The following is a 19,794-nucleotide window of genomic DNA, read 5'->3' as shown; positions in this document are numbered from 1 at the left end:
TGTTTATTGACGCGACAATTACTACTCAATTGTTAATATGTTCATCTTGGGCTTAACCAGTGGCGGATCTCACTATTGTCACGGGTTCATCCGAACCCCCTTCGACGGAAAATTAAGTTATATATACATGGTTAAAATGGTCAGGGTGTTCCGAACCGCCGAATTTTGGCAAAAAATTAAGTTATATATACATGGTTAAAAATGTTTTTTTATGTATATATATTAGATGTTGAACTCCTTTCGATTAGTTTTTATATTCACTTATGAACCCCCTTAGCAAAAATCCTGGCTCCGCCACTGGGCCTAACTCAACCTCAAAAGCTAGCTCATGAAAGGAGGATTGCCCAAGATTATATAAGAAGACCAAGAACCTTTTAACCCACCGATGTGGGACTCCAACATGAGTAGAGTACAATGTACCTTTGTGGTAGCTCAACAATTCCCCAGACCTTGGCCCACCATGTAAAAAAAAAAAAATTTGTTAGATAATCAAACAAATTAAAATTTGGTAAGAGTTGGCGAGTAGAATTATAACCCATTAGTTTGCTCATTTTGACCTACGTAGTGAACCTGAGACCAAACGAACGTAGACTATTATGAAAGAAGCGTAGTTTAAGGAGGACGGAAGGTAGAACATGGAGCATTTTCTTATCATGTACTTCTTTTGGCTAAGACTTTTCTATTTCGGCTGATTCTAACCCTAATAGAGTTTGAATAAACTAAAGACCATAAGGGTCAACGTCCAAGGACCTACCAGATTGTTGATCTCAATTAAGCACTCGATGCCACTATCAATTCAAGTAACTTTTGACCGCCTCGATTGTTATCTTAAATCATTTTAATCAGCTTAAGTCCAGTTTAATTCGCTCATTTGGCACCCCGAAGGTGAATGTCAAGAACCTTACGAGTTCGTTTGGTAGAGTGTGTTAACAAAAATAATACATGTATTCGTCTTGTGTATTGTTAGTATCTTATTTTGTACATTTTTTTTATCCAATACATACTGTATTGTGTATTGAGATGCACATTACTAATATCTCAAAATCAATGATACTAGTAATGTAATGGATTCTGGTGCATGCATTTAGTATGATTAAAGACATAATTACTCCATAAAACCTTTTCTTACCATCATTTTTTTGGATTAAATTTTGGGTAAAATTCAGAAATAGCATATTTATCCCCTTAATTATGAGTTTCATAGCAACCGTTTCATAATTACATAATATAGCAAATTGTGTTTTGTATTTTTGCAAACTGTTGCTACAAAAATACAAATACATATGATTTTTACTGCTCTTATGATCGATATGTATTTTGTATTTTTGCAAACTGTTGCTTCAAAAATACAAATACATATGCTATAAAATGTAATTTGATAAAAGTGTTGTTATTTTTTATAATTTAATACTTAAATATGCTACTTTATGTATTTTTTCCTTAAATTTTTGGTAGTCTTTTAGACTATTTTATTTAAATAAATAGCCCAAATGGCCAAGTCCAAAAACATCAATAAAACAAAAGAACCGGTCCATCAAATACGAAGCTGCAAATATTTTTTTCTACATCCTTTTCACCAAATTTGTGGAGCATATTTTAATACAATGCATGTTATTTTAATACACCAAATCAAAACATTGAGTAAGAAAAATCTCAACATAACTAATACTAGCAATACTAATGCAAGTATTACTAACGCAACGACCCCTACCTCTATTACTTCAAATTTTGTATGTTTTGAGAGGGGGGACCAAACAAATATATTGTGATTTTGAAGGGGGTGACATAACACAAAAATCAACTATCCTTTTCCCAAAGAAATTTTTTTCATGAAAGTGATAGTTATTTCACTTTTTGACAAATGACACATTAAGAACCACAACTACCACTTTTCCATTTTCTAACCCCAAAAGTTTGGTCCAACTTTAGGATCTACCTTCTCTACTTTTTCTTCTTACATTCCATATCTTTTTCTTTAAATTTTTTAGGAATTAAAGATGATAAATAGAAATTTAGTTTAAAGGATAAAATTTGTAGTGTATAAAATATCCCATTAATACGAGGTCTGTAAAAGAGTCACGCCTTAAGAGATAATGATATATAAAGTTTATCATAATATAAGCATTATAGTAGTTGCTTTCATTGTTTGAACTCATGACCTATAAGTTGCACGAAGGCAGCAAAGCATCCTTGTAACTATTAATTTATGCTTAGAACTTATATTTGAATTATCATGCGAAAGAATATAATATTAAATTGAAAGTTACATTCCTCTAATATTTTTAAGAAATAAGGTATCCTATTCAATTTTTTGTTTTTGTTTCAATATTCCATTTGAGTTTAACTAATTTAAATTCTCAACAGAAGTAACAATTAATGCAAAAATAGTCAATTGAAAAGCAAGAGTCATGTTTTTAATCCCCCAAACTATCAACAAATGAACTATATACCATTTGATCATAAAAACTTTACTGCGAAATATAACATTTATATCTTTGATATCTTTCCCATCAAAGATATTTTAAATCATTAATTAAGAATAAACGAGTGAATATCAATACAGTCATCACAAAACTCGAACCCAAAACTTCTAAATATTTGTATTTTTATTCATAGTGGGGCAAGGTTGGATAGATTAGTCACTTCTTTCACCATGTATGCCTTTTTTTTTTTTTTTCTAATTTTATATTTGCCAAAACTTAATAATTGAACATAATATTTCTTAACAAAGCCACCAACTATGACTACTTCTAATTAAATTCTAATATATGTGTATGAATTGACCACGTAGACATGCTTACCATGCACTAGAAATCTTGTATTTACGTATCAATATAATACATTAAAAATCCACTTATTTTTCAAAATAATAATTTCTTTTCTTTTTTTTTTTAAATTTCTCATCTGGTGTTCGATACGCACATTGAAACTCGACTAATTCGGGTTCACGCCGGATAGAACCCCATTCAGGAGTAGCAATTCCTACCGAGAATTTTTTTTCATACCAGGGTTCGAACTTGAGACCTTTGGTTAAGAGAAGAGCAGCCCCATCCACTGCAACACATCCTTTAGTGGTCGAAATAATAATTGATTGGTACCTAACACATCCTTGTTAATTTTTCAGCAAGGTCAATTCCATAAAATAAATAAATAAATACATAAATAAGAGATCTTCTCACTGCTAGATGCTATTGTTTATCATTTTCTTTTTTTGATTTTCTATTCTATGTTTGATATCCACGTTAAAATCCGACTAATTGCGTAGCGCTACATGTTATTGTTGTTAATCATATTTGTCACTTGGGCACATGTTCCACAATATAAAGAAAACATACAATGTATTCTTCTACTATTATTTATTGTTTTAGCCTATAGAGTAGTGCTTTTCTTGAACCTCTTTTTATGATAATAAATTTTCTTTTGGTCAATAAATAACTCTTAGAGTGGTCCTAAAATTTATTTAAATAAAATAGCACCAAAATCCTAAAATTTTTGAAATGGAGAAATTAATTAGCCATTTGATCAAACTTTCAAAATCTCCATATTTCAATAAATTTTTAATTGTCAAAAATATTTTCAATATATTATAAAATCAAGGCGAGTCTTTCATATGAAAAAAGTCCAAAAATAGGCAGAACCATCCAAAAATAATTTGTACCTCAAGTCTGACAGACACCTCATTCCCCAATGTGCTATTTCTTACTTTGTTTCCCTTTTTAAAAATAAAATAAAATAAAATAAAAAACTTAATTTTACTGATATTTATTTTGAAGTCCAGATTAATTGAATTCATATCCATATTTAGTTCATTAAAAGAGAAAACGTCCAATTTCTTGTGATATGACGCTACTAAAACATCAAGAATTAGCGACGAATAAATTTTTTAATCAACCAGTAAAATCTTCTTTTAATCTCATTTGACGATAAATTATTAAACAATTCAGCAAGCTACAAGTCATTTGGCAATATATTAGCGAAAAAAATCGTAGTTAATTCTATTTTTTTTACATGTGTTTCAACATTGACATTAGAGTATGCAGAGGTCTCGAGTTTAAATTTTAACATCACTCGCTATTAAAAAAGAACGATATGTTTCTGGTCATGAAAAAGAACGAGGCTCATAATAAAGGAACCTGTTGGAAATAACAACATTCTAGTGCAATCTCACAAGTGGGGCCTGTGGAAGGTAGAATGTATACGCAAACAAAGGCGAATCTACATTCATTTTTGGGAAGCTCCGACACCTAGTAAACTCAACGCGAAATAGGTAAAATTACATTAAAAAAATATTCGAAAATAGGTATATAATATATAAAAGCATCCATTGAAACAAAAGGTTGATTGGGTGCATTGGTATTTAGGTTGACCTTAAAGATTCTCGACCGGAAGGAATGCCCCGGATTTGAACCTCATTGAGGTTAATTTTTACTTTTTATTTTTTATTTTTAAGTACCCACTATCCTTAAATCCTGGGTCCATCACTGTACACAAACTGTACCACTATCTCGTGGAGATAAAGAGATTGTTTTCAATAAACCCTCAATTTAACTGGTACAACATATTCAAATATGATTAAATGAATATGAATACTTTTTCTTGACAAGTTTAAACTGTTAAATGAGATGGTGACATCAGTATTAAAAAAGGGGAGATTTTATAGATGCAAATTTATTTAGGTGGATAGTTAATGTGAACTAATTACAGAAAGCTACAACTTTCTAATAAATCTAGCTAGTATATTATTGTGCTCATAAACACCTATATATATATACACTTCAAAAGGAAAAAAATTAAAAGTGGAATAATAGTATAACATGGTTTGTCTTAGGCAAAATGTGTGTTAGAGTCTTTTAATTGTTATACTTTATTTATTGTTTTCTTCTTCTTTTACATGGATTTATTACACTTTTAGTCGAGGGTCATTTGAAAACAACTTTTATACACTCACGAGGTAGTATTAAAACCTGCGGACTCTCTTTTCTCATATCTCATTTATGAGAATTCACTGAGTATAGTATTATAGTTGTTGTACAAGTGAGTCTTTTTTTTTTTAAAAAAAAAAATGAAGCATAATAAATGTGTTATTTCAAATTTAGTAACAAATTTGCCAAACTTGTAGTCTGAATATTGCCCCTTTTAATAATTAGTGCATTATGACTCTGGCAAGTGGCAAAAAGAGTTACTTTGTTTGGTTTGGTAAGTATACTTTCTTTGTTTTAATTTATGTGTGATTTTAAAATTCTAAAATAGAAAAAAGATTGATAGAAAGAGCATATTAATCGAGTCCAAAATAAATACCTAATACTAAAATAGAACACAAGAGTCTAAAATATGGCGATGGATGAACTCTCTTCATTCTTAATTACATATCCTGAAGTTAAATCTTGATAATAAAATACTATTTTTTTTTGGTAAAAAGAGTTTTCTCCTTAAATGAACAGTAGATCGCACGAATATGAATTAGTCAAGTTAATCTAACAAAAATTCTAAATTTTAATTTGAAAAATCCTAGTGGCTAGTGCCAAGTACAATTAATGAGTACTTCCAAGAAAAATATATATTACTAAAAAAATATATATTACTAACTCAAAAACATTTCAAATCAAAAGCACTTTGAATAATTGTTGTAAAAATATGAGTGTCTAAAATATGAAGTACAATTAGTAGGTTGTGTTTCTTGTTGTGATAAGATATTCTAGGAATAAAGGTAGAAAAGAAATTGAAGATGAAAAGAAAGAAAATATAATAATTGCTCTAACAACCAAACTTTTAAAAGAGTTAAAAATATTTTTAAGAAATCAAATCATATAGTATAATTGATGTCATTCATAAAAAGCCTCCATAATCATGAAGCTTCTTGGTGCATGGATTAATTAATATTCGATTACTTTCTTGGTGAGAAGTTAGTATACTAATTACTACTTTATACTTTTTTATTTTTAATATTTGATATTCGAAATTTACTGATCGGTTAATTTAAAGTCACACATATCGCATAACGTTCATTTAAAGGAGAAGGGTTCTCAATTAAAAAATTTATTATTTTTCAAGAATCAAAAATAAAATTTCACGTCAAAGATGGAATGTATCTATCTTTCATCCGTCGCCATATCCCTTACGAGTAGTACTAATTAATTTCATTCGATATTCGTTAAATAAGCTGCAAATCAATAACATAAATAGGTTGGAAGATCAACCACAAACGAGAAATTGTCAGAATCTAAAAATTTCAAATTCTAACTTGAATCTGTCTCTACTTTATACTGCTAAGACTAAAATTACACGAATATATATAAGTATTCAAATAAAAACAACAAAAATTAAATATATAAAATTAAAATCTCATAAAGTTTCATAATTGAGCTTCTTAATAGCTCTACCTACCTATTATTGAGTTTTTTTTTTTTTTTTTTTTTTATAACTTTTCTCCAATCTATTAATTAGCCATTAATTTGCCTGCTGTTGTTAGGCCTCTTGAGTAAAGTATTTTACAGAATAAAATCAATAATTTAAAATTAAAATTGTTCTTAAATAAAAATGTAATTTCCTCATAAAATTAAAAGAAAAAATATGTTGCATAAATTGAAATAAGAAGTATAATATTATTTTAAATAGGAGGGTCTCTAATAATACTAGAATTGAATCACAAAATATTAAAAATGAAAAACAAGTAGTATTAAATAATTGAAGGAATAAAGCATCCTAAGAAAGTAAAGATTTGTTTATTATTTTCAAAGCAAAATGTTAGAGATCAAGCACGTTGTGACTACTTTTATTTTGATTTCTAACAATATTTTGATTTTACTTTTAAAAAATACCAATAGATTATTATACACTAATTTTTTAGGTAAACAAAATTAGATATTTCAATTAATTAATCACTCTATTACTTAATTACTAACAAATTAGTTCCATTTTTTTTTAATATACTTTTTTACATAAAAGAATTACAACTACTATATCAATGAACTCGAAGCTAAGTTTGCTTCATCGTATATCGCAAGAATTAAAATTAAAATCACTCAATTACTAAGGTAGTAAAAATGCTATTGTCCCTCTAATAAAACTATGAAACTAAATTTGTAGAAATAAATAAAAAAATATAGAATCCTAAGATAGGTGGGACCTAGTTTCTACCTCTAGGGAGTGGACCCCATGTTTCTGAAGAAGGACCACATAATGTTAGAAAAAAGACACAGCAAGAAAGAAGTATTTTCGATGTTTCAAAATGAAAATTAGAAAAAATAAAAATAAAAAATTAAAAATTTCGATATTTTACATAATTACTAAAAAATTTATTTTTAAATTATCGAAATATATATTTAACTTTTAATATATTTATTTTAATTTTAAATCTGTCAAAATACATAATACATTCCATGAGTTCATATTTTTTATTTGTAAAAATATATAATTAGCTCTTGATATATTCTTTTTAATTTTGGTCTATCGAGATACATAATTAGCTTATAATACATCTAATAAAAACAAATAATTAATTATAATTTTTATAGTTACTTTATAACAGTAAAATTTATACAAATATGATAAGTTAATAAGTATGGTTTATATTATTTTTCCTAACAATAAATTAAATGCATCAAATCTCTCGCTATACATTTAAAGAAAGACTAAACTATTAAGAGATATACTAAGCTCTCGTTATACATAAAATTCGAGATCAAACTATAAAAAATTATTATATACAATTTCCTCCTAATTTTTATCGAAGGCTGTTTTCATTATCGATAATCTTTTGATTATGTGATAACGACTTGATCGATTACTCACGCCGATCTCAAAATGTAAATAAACTTTTTTTTTTAAAAACAAAATAGCGTGTCCCTTCTCTCTGGTTCTTCTTCACATCTTTGTCCACCGAAAATAGCATATGCATACAATTATCCTTTCTTCTCTCCTTTCACTCTTTTACAAAATCTCACTCCTTTTTTTTTGTTTTTGTAATTTTATTAAAGGTTTCAAGTTGCTTTTGCAGGTAATGTATTCTTTTTTTGCTTAATCATATTTTCTTGATTTGTTTAGTTTTATTGATTTGCTAGTAGTTTTGGTCTCCTTTTTGCTTAATCTTAACAGGTTTTTTGAGTTTAACCTTCTAATTTGCATTGATTTCTTAGATACATATTTTCTTGATTTGCTTGTTTTGTTGAGCTTTTAACTTTTCGATAATAGTTTTGAACACCCTTTTGTTTGAGTTAACCCTCTAATTTGTATTGATTTCTAAGCTTAGCATATTTTCTTGATTTGATTGTTTTGTTGAACTTTGCACTTTTTTGTTAGTAGTTTTGTGTTGTAATGTAATATGAGACCTCAGAGATATATGTGCAAAACAAAAGTGCTATCAATAATTTAGAGTTGTTTTTTTATTCTTATTTACTACATTTTGTAGTGTTGTATTCTTAGAAGACATTAAACGTTTAAATTCATATAGTAATATTATTATTTATAAATGTAAGGACTAATTTTAATTAATAAGATGTTAATCATTTGTTTGCAATTCATTACCTTGAATATTGTTGTAAAAACTTTATTTATTAATTTGAAGATTTGATAAAAAGTTTTAAAACATTTTTAATAAAAATTAGATAATTCTTCTTTCATTTTTTTTTAATTTAAATTTTGTACCTTTTATTTTACAATCTTTAATATTAAATTTGGTGGATTCAAATATGTTGGGTCTAAAGAAAATGTTTTACTAGCCTTACTCGTGAACCAACCTGTTCATTGGATAATTTTCTTTTCTTGTTGTTATCTTCATTTTTCTAACATTTTCCTTTTTTCCCTGGATGGGTGATTTGGATTTGTGGGTTTGAAGTTGTTTTTGTTTCCATTTTCTCTTGCAGAAATGGTGGAAGTTGAAAAGTTAATCCCATATTGATCCTTTTCCTCTTGGAAAGTTGTAATGTTGTTCTTATTCCAAGTATTTTGGTGTACTTCAATTGAAATGGATCCATGCCTTCGAACTTGATGTATATTCATAGCTAGTTACCGAGATCTTAGCAACTTGGGTTCGTTTGAGTTATGAGTGTCTATAATTGTGTTCTCTAAATGAAATGCTTGGTAGTCATCCATCTTCTTATCCTCATGTTTTGTACCCCTCTTCTGTGTATTTATTCTAAGCATTTTATGTGACGATGATTCTGACGTTTTAAGGAATATGGTAGTTGGTACTTTACTTATTTCATAAGAGCATTTAGTTGTCGTTACAGGTTGAATGGTAGATAGCAACATGATTGAGTTGAACACACGGACGTGTTGAAATTAAATTTGGATTATATGTGACGTATGAAGCTCATGTATGGTTGTAAAGGTGGTTATCAATTGATAGATGGTTCTATTTAGACTTCCAAAGTTAATCCTTTTACCTTCTGATTGCTGAGTGCCCAGTGATTTGTCCGACCGGTTCTAAGTGATGGGTTCATATTCTGGTAGTTGTGAAATTATTGAGGTGAAAGATGAGCTGGAATTGTTTCAACGTTCTGAAAGGTCTCGTCAAGTACGCGAATCTGGCAGAAAACAGAAGCCTCCTTTGGTTAGGAAAGGACCTAATAAGTTCTTAGAAGATGATATTAATCATCTTTTTGCATCCATTGATCTAAGATCGTCAAAAAGTCTGGATTTGTCGGATCACGTGACAAGAGATGCCTCAAAAAGGCCAATGAGAGGCGGTGGATCTCATTCTCCGGGAATTGGGTTTTCAGAGCCAGTCTCTCTAAAGCAGGCCTTACGGGGTTTATGCATTTCACAGGCGGCAGAAATGGCTGCAATGAAGCGGTTGTCCAAGCCACCGGGTTCTCCAAGCGTTACAGAAGCTGGAAGGATTACAAACTCTTTCAGGTTTGCAGATACAAGTGAATCTGGTTTCACTCACGCAGAAAGACTAGTACAAGATGAAAGAACTTCAGGAATATTCGACAAAGTGCCCCATTACCGCCAAGAACTGTATGTTAAGTCAGCAAACCAGAGTCCCCATTCTTCTCCACGACTTGTCGTTAAGCCATCCATCTCAATGCGTCAAAATAACAGAATAGTGCCATCAGAAAGCACGTCTAACTCTTTTCAGAGGACGCCTCAGTACATTGGAAATCCGAAGCTACAGTTAGCAGGTCAAAGTACCTCTTGTTCTCCTAAGTTTGTTAGTAAACAGCCTATTAAGAGTGCAGAGTCCATTGGCAAGCAAAATGAGAGAATATTTCCAGAGGAAAATGTCCCAAACTCCGGTAAAAAGGTTTCTCAACAGCTTACACAAGCAAAGGTGAATTTACCAAACCAAAACACCTCGTGTTCTCCTAGACTTGTTGATAAGCCAGTCATTGTGTCTGCTGAGTCAACTGCGCGGCAAAATGAGAGGATGATGCCAGCAGAAAGCACTTCAAGCACTTCTCAAAAGATGTCTCGACACCTCCAAGAAACCAAGATGAAGTTACCAGACCAAAGTGTCCTGCCTTCTCCTAGATCGATTGAAGTGCCAATTATTCAGAGTTTTAACTCCCCTCGCCCGAAAAAGGAGAATGCAGCTGTGTTGAATCATCATGAGATTAAATTACCACGAACTGTGTCAATTGAGGAAGAAATCCAAACTTCAGCTGCAGGCTCATCGTCATTTACCTCTGGTAATGATGTTGTGGGGTCTGGACCACAAAGTTCGCAGCAAAATTGCAATAGAAGTGTGGTTACATCATTTAGAATAGCAAACAAAAAAGCTCCTAAGCTGAGACGGAAAGCCATATTGCAAAATGTCTCTTCATCTAGTGCCACGAGAAGCAACAAGGAGAGTAAATCAAACAAAAGCACCACTCATACTGCAAAGCCAGCAGTCAAGAACAAGACCCTTGTCAAGAAGAAAGCGAAACCGGAAGCAGCAGTGACATCCGGCACTTCTAATCTGACCTCTGAAGTATATGGTCCAATGGAATCACCTAAACAACTTATCTGTCAGCAATGTCAGTGTGCTCTCAAAAACGTAGGAAACAAGTCTGGTAAGGGACCTGCAATTCAAGGTTCTGGATGTACAGCCGCTGAAGCAAGTGAAAATAACAATAACTGTCATGCTGCAAAACCAGGATTCACCAGTAATGGCCATGATAACAGGGTTAGTACCCCTGTCTCGAAACTCAACAAGGCAACAAAATCTAGAGAGCAAGGAGACTTTTCACAGAGCTCAAAAAGTAGTATTGGTGATTACAGTTGTAGCACAACCATCAGTGACGAGAGCAATCTAAGTGGTTCTAGTACTGGGAATAGGCCACACATGTCTAAAGACGGCCGTTGGGAGGCTATCAGTCAGTTGAGGAAACGTCATGGATTTTTAGGATTAAGTCATTTCAATTTATTGAAGAAGCTTGGTTGTGGAGACATTGGCACAGTATATCTTGCTGAGCTGCTGGAAACTAACTGCTTGTTTGCAATAAAAGTTATGGATAATGAATTCTTGGCAAGAAGGAAAAAGTTGCCAAGGGCCCAAACTGAAAGAGAGATTTTGAGAATGCTAGATCACCCTTTTCTACCAACGCTCTATGCGCAGTTTACATCAGATAACCTATCATGCTTAGTTATGGAGTTTTGTCCAGGTGGTGATTTGCATGTCCTCAGGCAGAAGCAGCCATGCAGAAATTTTCCTGAAGCAGCAGCACGGTATGATACGATCCAATTGAATAAATTATACTCAAAACCACTACTATGAAGCTTTGGTAGGAAAAATGTGTATTTCAGCATATACATAACGTGTCGCTTGTGCTTGGGAGTGGTAAAATGTATAAATTAGTCTGAAATGTTTACTGGAATAAATGGATTCGACTATACATGGGTAATAAAACGTTACTAGTCTGACTCATTACCACTTGATTGATCAAATGTTTAGACCCATAGAAACTTCTCGTTTTGTTCAGTTCTTGTCTGAGGATGCACGTACAATCTTTGAAGTTTTATAAGTTTGAAAGGTTGTGCAGAGATACTTTGTTTTTGCATTATTGAAACTTTAGACACGGGCTGTATAAGGCTAGCGATATCCTATTGTAGTACCTAAGGGTGTATAAGGAGGTCACGGGTTCAAGCCTTGGAAACAGCCTCTTGCAGAAATGCAAGGTAAGGCTGCGTACAATACACCCTTGTGGTGGGGCCCTTCCCCGGACACCGCGCATAGCGGTAGCTTTAGTGCACCGAGCTGCCCTTTTTTTTCCACATTCCCATATTTAGTAATTAGTGAGTAGTTTCTAACTCATTGTAGTTGCAGGTTTTATGTGGCTGAAGTCCTCCTTGCTCTGGAGTATCTGCATATGCTTGGAGTTGTATACCGGGATTTGAAACCTGAAAACATACTGGTCCGGGAAGATGGTCACATCATGGTTACTGATTTTGACCTCTCACTCAGATGTTCGGTTAATCCCACTCTTCTAAAATCATCTTCACCTGGCATGGAGGCTCCGAGGATATCTGGTCCGTGCAGGGGCTCTAGCTGCATTGATCCATTTTGTTCAGGACCGTCATGTCAAGTTTCTTGCTTTAGCCCCAGAATTTTACCTGCCAACGCACGAGCAAGAAAGCTGAAAGCAGAAGCTGCAGCCTTTAACAGATCATTGCCACAGCTTGTAGTAGAGCCAACAGAAGCACGGTCCAATTCATTTGTCGGTACACATGAATATTTGGCTCCTGAGATCATTAAAGGCGAGGGCCACGGGAGTGCTGTTGATTGGTGGACACTAGGTGTTTTTCTTTATGAGCTTCTATATGGGAAGACACCATTTAAAGGTGCTGGAAATGAAGAAACTTTGGCCAATGTGGTCATGCAGAACCTCCGATTCCCCGATGGCCCGCTTGTTAGTTTTCAGGCAAGGGATCTCATTAGAGGACTACTTGTGAAGGAGCCTGAGAATCGATTGGGAACGGAGACAGGAGCTGCTGAGATTAAACGACACCCCTTCTTCGACGGTCTGAACTGGGCATTGATAAGATGTGCCATTCCACCAGAAGTACCTGATCTTTGTGACATTGGAGTTTCAAAACTAGTTTATCAGGAGAAGAGCAGAATGTTTTTAGAGTATAGTTCCTCCAAAGAGCATTTAGAATTTGAGTTGTTTTAGTAAATCATTTGTAGCACTTTGTGGATAGGATGTATTCTCTACATCCACTCCTTGTAATTATATGTCATATAAAATTGCTGAGAAATGGGAATTTTCTTCAACATCACAAGAATGAAAGTTGCATAGCATCCCATCCATGCAATTATTACTCCCTCCGTTTCAATTTTACTTTTTTGTTTGGTTTCGACTTGACGCGAAGTTCTAAGACCGTAAAGAAGACTTAAATTAAAGTAGAATGTACCAAAAATATCTTCTAATCTTTTTACTTTAATATATCATAAGGAAAGTTGAAATTGAAGAGTTAAAAAAAAAGGAAAAAGAAATATTCTTTTTGAAATCATTAAATTAAAAATAAGACAAACAAATAAAAAAATAGAGCATTTATGTTCTTTTTTCTTGCACAGTCCTTACTAATTGAGCAATTATATGCTTGTTTGATTTACCTATATTGTTAAATTGTTCACAAATTTCGCCGGATCGACATGAATTTGTGTTATATTCATTCTACCTATCTTGTTAAATTGCTCAGAAATGTCGCCCCAATGGTACGGTTTTGTGCTTGTTCAATGTTCAAACTTGCTAAATTGTTCTTTGAATTTGCAATATAAATCAAACCACCCCAAATTTACTCCAAAAAGATCTGAAATTTAAAATAAAACCTCCAAACACCGTAAAGATTTGCTTAGTTTTATATACGTAAAAATTAATTTTGCACAAAGAATGTTAGCGTTTGCTGCAGCATTGTGCTTAGACTTGCATGGACGATAACTTATAAGAGTGCCTAATCCGGCAAACAACATAAAATGCCTATAGTTTAGAGCTTAATTACTGCAAATCCCAACATTTTACAAAATTACTCAAAATCCCAATTTTGAGTTTCAAAATGCATAATTAGCTCTTGATAAATCCAACCTAGATTAGTTTTTTCCTTCATAAAGATACATAATTAGCTTCCAATACAAATTTTTCTGATTTTAGGCTTGTCAAAATACATAATACATCCAATGAAAATACATAATTAGTTGAAATTTTTATAATTACTTTGCAATAGTGAGAACTTGTATAAACACATGTTTATGTTATTTTTTGCCCATAAAACTATTTCATTTTGCTTGTCTTACTTTCCTTATTAATCCATTTAAAGAATAATAGCTCGTTCCTTTTTGGCTAACACCTTAATTCCAACTTTCTAGACCACAAGATTTAAAGGTATTCTCGAACATTGTGCATAGTTTTAATTTAACACTACAACATTCGAACGTCTTTTACTTTTTCAAGCTCCCTACCAACTCAAATTCAGATAAACAAATTGAAATGGAGTATTATTAGATAGCATTGCATTTCTCTAGCAAAAAACAATTGCAGAAGAATGGGGAAGGGAGTCGCTGGTGTAAAACACATTTGTAAAGGGACTACACGAGCATAACAAATAATCCAACTTGAAATGAAATGAAATGAAATTACTTACTAACTGCAGAGAAATTTGGTCAACAACATCAAGGGAATTGCTACAAAAAATTCTCCTTCCGAAAATTTGTCTCCGACTCAAATCTCAATACGTAGACTACGTATATCTAAGGAAATATTCGAATTAATGGAGGCATACAAGATAAATCAAAATCTATCCAGATTCTACGCGAGCATGGTGAAGCTTAGTTGAATAGGGTTTTTCTCTGCCTTCCGAGATTTCAAGCCACCGCCTACTTATAGTAATGGTATAGGTTTAAATGGGACAAGAAAAGCTGTACAAGTTTCCAGGGGCATTATCTGGTTCTAAAACTTCTAGCACACCTACTGATACGCTGATACACGGATATATCATATATACATGCATTTCTACACTTCGAAGATGAGAAGTGACTAGTTCGGGTTATTGCCACTCTCGTACCTTGTGAGGGTTCTGCTAGTTTCCTTCACTGCTCACTGCTTCCAAAAGTCGAAGCAGGCATCTGTTGAGGAGACCAGGTACAAATTCCTTCACTGGTGACCACGTCAGCAAAAGGAGAATATGGTCTAGTCGCTTTTGCTTTAACCAATGCCTGAACATCAGGGGGGAACAATTACGCAAACATATATACATGAATAGACAAATAGTGAGTAGTAGTAGTCACATTGTTGTGCATCTTCCAAGCATTCAGTAGCTTATTTGAAGCTGGAGTTACCTTAGTCCTTGATCACAAAGTGCATTAACTTTCTTACAAAAATTCGTAGACAAATCATAAGCATTTACCTTTGACTGAGCTGGTCCGTAAACGCTCCTCGCTTGCTCGATAGAAGAATAAATTTCAAATGCTTGATTTGAGTCACGATGACACTTTATTACACGAACTTGGTCCTTCATCTCCAGAGATCGACTTTGCAGATACATTATAAGCCGTGAAGGGGGGCCATTTGGAAGATCTTTCTTTCCATTAGTCAATTCCATCGTCATCAGGTCATCCAAGAGGACATCCCATAAAACTGAGCATGGATCTCTAGCCGGATTGAACTTCTTCTGTGCAATAAGATTGGAAGGTTGCTGGAAACAAAAAAGGTAGAAACTATTTTCAGTTTGAAGTCAAGTGTGCAAACTAGTGCAGAACTGGGGTGTATATAAAGAAGTTTCAGATGATAAAGAATGCTGGGATGGCAAAAAGGTCTAATGCCTTTCAACTATTAAAGTGAATTAACTTAATTCACTTACTTGCAACAGAATGACCCTCCGGTGAGTTACAAGAATTATTCTTCCTTTAGGCAGCATGAAGTGGTCTTCATATGCATCGGTCAAGGCAAACTTTGCACGTACTCTGAAAAGGTCAACCTGGCCGAAAAATGATCCAGATTCTGCAAGTTGCAAGATTGCCTTCACAAAGGAAGAGAATAACTGTCAGTTTATACTTGACTGTAAATCTCAAGCCACAAATAAAGCCATAAAAAGTAATAAGCTAAATGTCATACTTTCTCTGCTCTACAATGTTTTGACCATAGGAAGGACCTATTATCTACCAATATCTCCAAGTGCAGGGAGCTTATAGATCTCACTAACTCAAATTAAGACTTACATCATTGGTACTATTACAATTGCTATGCCAAAAATATTTGGTACTTCCCCCATTAGATATTATGATTTAATATTGGTATGTCAAATAATGGGAAAGAAAGGAAGCAAGGGCCCATAGTAGCTTGTCCTAATTCATGAGTGCCATATTGCTTTTTTTCCTTACTAAATCTCATTAAAAAAAAAAAAAGGCAGCCCGGTGCACTAAAGCTCCCCCTATGCGCAGTGCCCGGGGCAGCCCCGTGCCCTTACTAAATCTCATGTTCAAGCATATCGGAATGTCATGACGTAGGAAAGAAAAGGAAAGCAAGAGACACTCCAGCAAAGTAACAGCCAAGTTCTCTACCTGTCCTTGTGACTTATACTCATCATAAGGTCGAACAAGATTATCACCACCTATCACTCGAGGCAGCCTCCTTCGAAGGAGTTGATCTTCAGAAGCAATAGCAGATGCTATTTTCATTCTCATAGCATTGGCACCTTCAGTTGTTTTTGACAACAGATCCAAAACACCACTAACAGGCTGAGCAGCAGCACCAATTAATCCTTTTCCCACACCCTGCACAAAACCCTCAACTCCTGAAGCTTTGGCACCTTCCAAAGGTTTTGTTAAAATTCCAGTGACACCTCGGAAGAGACCCTTTGCAAATGCTCCTCCACCTTCTCTAATAACATCACCAAAGTCCTCCACACCTTTGCTTTCCTGAAACAAAAGAATGGACCAGAGAGCATTTAAATTTCTGCAACATAGATATATAAATCAATGATGTAATCACATTAATTCCTCTTCAGTAACTGGAGTGAAAAGAAGTTTGACAGAGGACAATCACATAAAAAGAGCCCCACAAAATAACATGTTAAGTTGTGGTGCACCATTGATCAAGGATCATTTGCAGCATGTCTTGTTCCTAAAGATTCCTGTTTTTCCACGGTTCAACATGCACATTACAGATACGTTAAAAATGAAGATTTATGTTTTCTGAATATTAGCGATTACATGACCTGTAAAACTATGATCAAATCACAGAGTTGTTATTCAGTAACTGGGCAGCAAAAAGACTAAAGAAGTTTATGAAAAGAAAGTCATATAAAAAGAGCCCTGCTAAATAACGTGTTAAGTTGTCATGCACCATATCGTTGATCAAAGTTCAATTGCAGTATTCTCTTATTCCTTCCACCTTTTTTTGAACAATATTTCCAAGAGGTAGAATGTCTTTTGGTACTATATTGCCATTCGAGATATAAAATTCCATGCATCTTTTGCAAAATTCACAAAGAAAAGACAGAAAAGAAAAAAAAGGAAGAGTTGGGAGAAAAGTTAGACGTTGATGAACCTGTTTCTGTCGACTTTGAATAAATTTCTTATCCATTGACAATGCAGCAACACCTTTACTCATGTGTCCAAGAGCGCTACTGGCATTGCCTAATATATCAAGGCCAGAAAGTAGTTGGAGAGGCTGGCTAAGAAGATCCTTCTTGATGTTCGCAATAGCACTACCAATCAAAACACTATGACTCATGCATATATTTTCCACAAATCTTTGGTTTATCCGCACCTGATATAATATAAGAAAATCACACAAAGCAAATTCAACTTAAACAGCTCTGATTACAAAGGGGTTGCCAAAAAATGACACGGCCACTAAGTTTAAGTAACATTCTAACATAATGGTCCCAGTATTGGGAAAAAAAAAATGATAACCATGGTAGCTGAACATTGAAGTGGTTAGCGAGCAAGAATAAATTGTTATCACGTGATTTATTTGAGCAAAGTAAATACATGAGCACAAAACTTTTCTTAATGACAGGGTGCAGGTTTTTCCAATAAAAGAATTATCGAAGGTCCTAGGACTTGGAGATTTCTATCTCTTTTAGTAGTTTAATTGTTTAATAAGTTAGAGAGGTCTATCTTTAGTTTATAGCTAGCTCAATAAGAACGAACATTAGCAGTCCCGATTGTTGATCCAGGACTCCAAACTGAACTCCAGATTTTAACCCCTAAAGACAGCAACCAAAAAATTCAAATCTTGAGTTGAAGCACCAGAAAATGCTTACAGTCATATTTTCAGTGTTTCCAATTGCCGTCATCAGACTAGCCCAAAACCCAAGAACACCAACTGGCCGTTGTGTTGGGGACATGATCATAGAAACCTTCAAGCGAACTTCGGAAATGTTGAGAACACTGTCAATAAGAAGACGTCTTCTATTAATAAACGCGTAGGACATCTCAGAAACTAAAATAGTAGCATAGTGAACTGAACTTTTACCCAATTTGTATTATGGGATCAACAGACACTGAAGTAGTTTCTGTATCATACAATCGACTAAGATTGGTTTGCTGAATCATCCCATGAAGTCGCCAAATTATTGGTTCATGAATCTTAATTAGGAAGGCGGAATTTTCAGGTCCCTGAAAGAAATGTGTCCCATGATATCAGTAAAATTAAGCATATAAAAAATGAATATAAGGGAACAGACTTTTCAGGAAGGTGGGATCAACTACTAACTTGGAAACCTATGTATGGATATGCACATAGATCTAACGATCCATTAGATTGCTGCGTCAGTGAAAATTTCAAAACATAATCGTTCTCTTGTCCTACTCTCTGTGGCCGGAAGAGAACTGGGGTTGGAGTTAAAGGCAATTGATTGTCCACTTGAATACCCCTCATTCTCACTTTTAACCTGAATCATAAAATTTGAAAGTAAGGAATTTCATAGATAATTATTGTACGTTTTAAAAGAACTAAAATAGTATAACATCCATCACATAAATAGAAGGCACCAGTATATTATTACCGGCTGACTCCGGACCCCAATCCTGTTGAATATGAGAGCACAAGACTCTGCACCGACAGATATAGTATCTCTTCTGGCGTATGATCAATAACTGATAATCCAAGCTCCGCGACCTCAACAATGACATGGAATTCACTCTCTGAGTTAGAAAGTGTTTGCTCCGAGATAGAACTAGTTCCAGAAGAGGGTAACAAAGAAGGATTTCTATTCAAAATAGGGTAGGTTGCATTTTCAGGCATCCAATCACTGATTTTTACTACATTGACTTTCTCTTCTTTTTGGATAATGACATGTAAAGCTTTCTTAGGTCCTCCAGAGCCATGGATAGGCTGATGATCAGATATCTCATCAATATTATAAGTCAGTGATGCTGCAGGATCAGATCCATCAATTATGACTTCCAACAATCGTTGTCGACCAAGATCTTCCCAGAAAAAGGATGCTGCCGCATTGGGAGCAAGAAATTTCCAAGAATCATTAGCACCATCGACTTGCCGGAAATGTACGGGAAAAAAGAATGAGCGGTTTTCCACCCTGTGAAGACATTTGGTTAGTAATTTGTCACAAAATGTCATGACAGAATATTCTAATCTGATAACTTCTAACGCTAGTGAAAGTAAGAAAGATAAAATGTTAGAAGAAGTCAATAGAAACATGTGATCTGAAACAAGGAGGAGAAATAGCAACATCAAAAAGAATGAATGTCTCCTTGTCGCAATGAATATTTAACTTTATGAAATTGTAGAGCATAATTTAAAAAACAGGACTCTCCAGATCAAAAATTAAAAGCACTTGGTCCATATCTTTACTCGAGTCCAGATGACTAATTCAACAAGTTTGGTTATTTGCGTATTAACCAAA

At 33.6% G+C, this 19,794-nt stretch overlaps 2 protein-coding genes across 6 annotated transcripts in view; one reads left to right on the top strand and one right to left on the bottom strand.

Moving 5' to 3' along the window:
- The first annotated feature begins 7,790 nt into the window (after positions 1–7,790).
- On the top strand, positions 7,791–13,209 carry LOC107853385 (serine/threonine-protein kinase KIPK1). Of its 4 annotated transcripts, none has more exons than XM_016698375.2 (3): positions 7,791–7,996; positions 9,228–11,652; positions 12,251–13,209. In XM_016698375.2, the coding sequence occupies exons 2-3, from the start codon at positions 9,431–9,433 to the stop codon at positions 13,095–13,097; spliced, it is 3,069 nt and encodes a 1,022-aa protein (XP_016553861.2). In that variant the 5' UTR covers positions 7,791–7,996; positions 9,228–9,430; the 3' UTR covers positions 13,098–13,209. The 4 variants fall into 4 exon arrangements, with proteins under 4 accessions (XP_016553861.2, XP_047251921.1, XP_047251920.1 ...); XM_047395965.1 differs by having other exon boundaries at positions 7,829–7,996; positions 9,216–11,652; XM_047395964.1 differs by having other exon boundaries at positions 7,829–7,996; positions 8,862–11,652.
- A 1,333-nt stretch (positions 13,210–14,542) lies between these two features.
- LOC107841735 overlaps positions 14,543–19,794 on the bottom strand; it is a 70,206-nt gene continuing 64,954 nt past the window's right edge. For both annotated transcript variants that reach the window (XM_047395962.1, XM_047395961.1), the window contains exons 55-63: positions 18,934–19,467; positions 18,642–18,819; positions 18,402–18,544; positions 18,190–18,316; positions 17,469–17,690; positions 16,481–16,837; positions 15,781–15,939; positions 15,328–15,615; positions 14,543–15,136 (exon numbers count right to left, since the gene is read on the bottom strand). In XM_047395962.1, coding sequence (XP_047251918.1) covers positions 15,011–15,136; positions 15,328–15,615; positions 15,781–15,939; positions 16,481–16,837; positions 17,469–17,690; positions 18,190–18,316; positions 18,402–18,544; positions 18,642–18,819; positions 18,934–19,467 — 2,134 coding nt within the window. In that variant the 3' untranslated portion in view covers positions 14,543–15,010. The remainder of the gene's footprint in view (positions 15,137–15,327; positions 15,616–15,780; positions 15,940–16,480; positions 16,838–17,468; positions 17,691–18,189; positions 18,317–18,401; positions 18,545–18,641; positions 18,820–18,933; positions 19,468–19,794) is intronic.

The sequence above is a fragment of the Capsicum annuum genome, chromosome 9 (assembly GCF_002878395.1).
Source record: "Capsicum annuum cultivar UCD-10X-F1 chromosome 9, UCD10Xv1.1, whole genome shotgun sequence".
Classification (NCBI taxonomy): Eukaryota; Viridiplantae; Streptophyta; class Magnoliopsida; order Solanales; family Solanaceae; genus Capsicum; species Capsicum annuum.
This window is presented reverse-complemented; position numbering and strand designations above follow the sequence as displayed.